At 38.0% G+C, this 3,953-nt stretch overlaps 1 protein-coding gene across 7 annotated transcripts in view; it reads right to left on the reverse strand.

The window, feature by feature from the left end:
* Nucleotides 1-288: 288 nt before the first annotated feature.
* The window catches only part of LOC142490013 (homeobox protein Hox-D3-like), a 168,444-nt gene continuing 164,779 nt past the window's right edge, over nt 289-3,953 (reverse strand). For 4 of the 7 annotated variants that reach the window (XM_075591771.1, XM_075591773.1, XM_075591770.1 and 1 more), the window contains 2 exons: nt 3,179-3,843; nt 293-1,621 (listed from right to left, as the gene is read on the reverse strand). In XM_075591771.1, coding sequence (XP_075447886.1) covers nt 882-1,621; nt 3,179-3,623 — 1,185 coding nt within the window. In that variant the 5' untranslated portion in view covers nt 3,624-3,843 and the 3' untranslated portion in view covers nt 293-881. Of the gene's footprint in view, nt 1,622-3,178; nt 3,847-3,953 lie in introns of those variants that run through there. The other 3 variants (XM_075591776.1, XM_075591774.1, XR_012799978.1) reach the window with 3 other exon arrangements.

The following is a 3,953-nucleotide window of genomic DNA, read 5'->3' on the forward strand; positions in this document are numbered from 1 at the left end:
AGGGGGCCATGCGAACTGTCCCTGTCCAGATGATTAATGGGGGTGAATTAGGGGTGAAATCCAACCCCTAGGAAGAAAAAAAAAAAAAAACAAGCAAAGTGATTTCACTAACAAAAATCCTTTGCCTTAGGAAACTACACATATGCCTTTATTCTTAAATAATATTAACAAACATAGAAAAAGAATACAGTTAGAACGAGAGATTTTTTTTATATTCTTTATTGTATCAAATGGTTAATTCAAAGACTAGTCAAAAATACAGACAAACGCAGTTAGATAAATCGCTTAAAAAAGGCAGATAGATTTTCAAACGAAAAAAAAAAAGCATAGATCTCGCTTTATATCTATAGGAATAAATTAAAATAGACAACTGGAAGTATAAAACAAACAAAAAAATAGACAAAAATATTTTAACTGACTTGACGCCAACGCATATAAATATATGTTTCATTTTGTTTTCTAATAAAAGAGTAAAATTCAGAAGTTACAAAAAATTGAGAGTCGGCTTTACATAAATACAGTTCAAAATAGAACTAAATTTAGGAAGAAAATCATTTATTCGCTTAAAGATTTAAAACAATTCACCCATAAAAGACTGACATTGCAGTTTGTGTAGGGACTCACAATAAGTGGCAGTTACCGTGGCAGGCTAAGTTAAGTCTATTGAGGATACAGGACATATTGCTCGAAATAGCCTTTAATTGGTTGCTTATGTGAAATTACTTTGTGTGATCCATGCATAGTCGTGTATTGTGCATAGCTCAATAAATACATGTGATATGTAGGGGGTAAATACTGTTTCTGGATTTACATGTACAGGTTTTTTTAATGACATAATGGGACAGAGCAAATTGCCCTTCTGTTTCAAAGGGTAGACAGTCCTACAGATGTGTCAGCACTGGAGGTTCCTGAGAACACCCCTGAGGCACAGGATGTATGTTTAAGTCTGTGTAGGTGGGATGTGGGTCACACGGCCCAAGATGGTGTTTGCTTGGAATTTGTGCTGCACAGCTGTAGTCCATACTATCTGAAGAAGGATGGGGGAGGTTGAAAATGGAGCAGTTTCCAGACCCATTTTCCAGGTAATTTCCTCCAATATAAGTCTGGCTGCTCTGCAAACCAGGGGTATCATAGTTAGCTTCCCCTTGCATAGAGGGGAGATCGTATTCAGAGGCAACAGACTGAGCCCCATATCTTTTTGGGGCTGGGGGGTTTTCAAACAGAGGTGCTGAGTAAGCTGTTAAACCATACATGTTGCCTTGGGTCTTGCTGTAAGCATTAGCCATGGGCACTTCATACCCACTCTCATCATCTATAGGTAGTTGGTTGGTGAAGGATACCAGTGAAGGGCTTCTACTTGGAGACTGGCCCCCAGGAGAGATCCCTCCACATTTGCCCTTATGGTCCTTCTTGTATTTCATTCTCCTGTTCTGGAACCAGATCTTAATCTGTCTCTCAGATAAATTAAGCAACTTGGCCATCTCCAGTCTCCTTGGGCGACAGAGGTAGCGGTTGAAGTGAAACTCTTTCTCAAGTTCCACCAGCTGAGAGTTTGTGTAGGCAGTCCTGGCCCTCTTGGATGCTGAGCTTAGGAAACTATTATCCAACGAATTATCATCTTCTGAAAAACAAAAATATATATATTTTTCCAGTTGTTGTTTAAAACTCAAGAGTAAGCTCAATTAGCATTACTTAATAATAAGGAACAACTGAATGTTAAAGGATAAACGTGCATTAGCTGTAAATGCATCAGTATTTGAAGTGGGAGGTCACAATCAGGAATCATAGTTCCTTGTGGGTTTGGTGAACTCCTGTTGTATGCTCTTGGGAACTGATCTAGTTTACTAAGTAAAATTCTCCTCATCCCTGTGTGATCGTGCCCCTCTGTAATAAAAGACATATCATTGAATTGGGAAACACATTGTGAACACTATACCATGGAAACAAATTAACATTTATACCCCACTTTTCTTCTTTGTGTCTCAGGAATCCTAAATTAGAATGTAAGCTCTTTAGTGCAAAAACCACCTGTATCTGTAAATTACACTATATATATATATATATATATATATATATATATATATATATATATATATATATATATATATATATATATATATATATATATATATATATATAATCCACACGAAGTCAGTCAGCACACTAATGTAAGGCATAAAACAGATGCTCATCCCATAGAAATCCAAAAAACATATTTACCAGCCCAAAGACCAGTAAAAGGAGACAGCACACTGCCTATACTAGTCCAGAAACAATTGTATTGAAACAATAGTTACACAGTAACCAACGTTTCGGTCCCACAGGGAGACCTTCCTCAGGGCTCTGAGGAAGGTCTCCCTGTGGGACCCAAACGTTGTCTACGGTGTAACTATTGTTTCAATACAATTGTTTCTGGACTAGTATAGGCAGTGTGCTGTCTCCTTTTACTGGTCTTTGGGCTGGTAAATATGATATATATATATATATATATATATATATGTATATATGTATATATATATATATATATATATATATATATATATATATATATATATATATATATAATTCGATTAGTTTTAATGTACCCACACAAGTGTTTGAGGATTAAGTCCAGATATATATGTGCCTCTGTGTGTGTGTGTGTGTGTATATATAAATATATATATATACACATACACACACACACACACACACACACACACACATACAAATATTTATTTGTGTATGTATGTTTATGTGTGCACACGATTAGCAATGCTCAGGTCTTTTACATGTCACATATCCAATACTGAATAAATGAGTAAAATACTACAGGAACCGGATTATAACTAGATAACTTTTACAGATCTCGGTCTATTATTAACACTTTTACAACAAAGTGTGTTTTTATTATTGTGAGACTTATGTGCATTGTACTTATGTGTACTAGTGGTTAGTGCAAAGGGTGGGGTGAGTCCCGAAAACTTTATAATAACCCAAGTGTTATCTAAATCCTTTGAACAGACACGTTGTTATCTAAAGTGAGAAACGACTCCATGCAATGACCTCATGTCACAATATATCCATGTGAAGTTGTTTTTAACTTCGTATAATGTCTTGTATATGTATATAAGCTACATTCACCTGGTAGCAGGTAAAGCTTGTGGTGGAAGAAGTGAAGACCTCACAGAATGTTTACCTGGTGGGGGAGGGAGCTGTTTCTTCTGCTTGGAGTTTTGACGATTTTCTTTCATCCAGGGGAATATCTGTTTGGGTAGGTGGTTGGTTCTATTGGATTTCTTAGTGCCAGTGACGTCAGCAGAAGCAGAGACTGGTTCAGTGCCTTGCTTGGATGGGCAGCTCTGGGTTGAGGTTGATTTTGGAATGGGAGAAGCTGAGGAAGGTGACAGGGGCTTGTGAGCTTGTTCTGAAACATCAGACACATGGAAGGTAATGCCTTTGATAGAATGTTGATCTTTATGGCTGGTGGGACCATTGGTGGCTTCTGTCTGGTGGCAGTAAGGAGGCTGATATTCATTCTCACTTGTATAGGTCTGTTGCCCAAGATAGCCCATACCGTTGGTTTCCTGGAAACCACAACCCCCAAAAGAACCTGAGTTGTCATAGTAAAGTGATTTCTGCATCTCCTCAATCTTCTTAGTCTTCACAGGGGAAATGTGACACCTTAACTTAGAAGTGATAAAGTCTCAGAGATCAGGTGGGCGGCAGTTCTGAAATGACCCCTCCTGATGGTCTTGAGTCAGGCTTATCACGCAGAGGGTAGGTAATGGACCAGCATCCTAAATTTGTACCCGTGCCATGTCTTCACCCAGACCAAACAAGCTGTACAAAGTGGTACAAAACCTGCTGACACACAGAAAAAAAATGAGAAGGGGGAATCATGAATTAAATGGGTGACAGGGGTCCAAACGCTTTGGGAACCACCTTCTGACGTAATCTGAGGTTGAACCTAC

This window comes from Ascaphus truei, chromosome 3 (genome assembly GCF_040206685.1).
Source record: "Ascaphus truei isolate aAscTru1 chromosome 3, aAscTru1.hap1, whole genome shotgun sequence".
Classification (NCBI taxonomy): domain Eukaryota; kingdom Metazoa; phylum Chordata; class Amphibia; order Anura; family Ascaphidae; genus Ascaphus; species Ascaphus truei.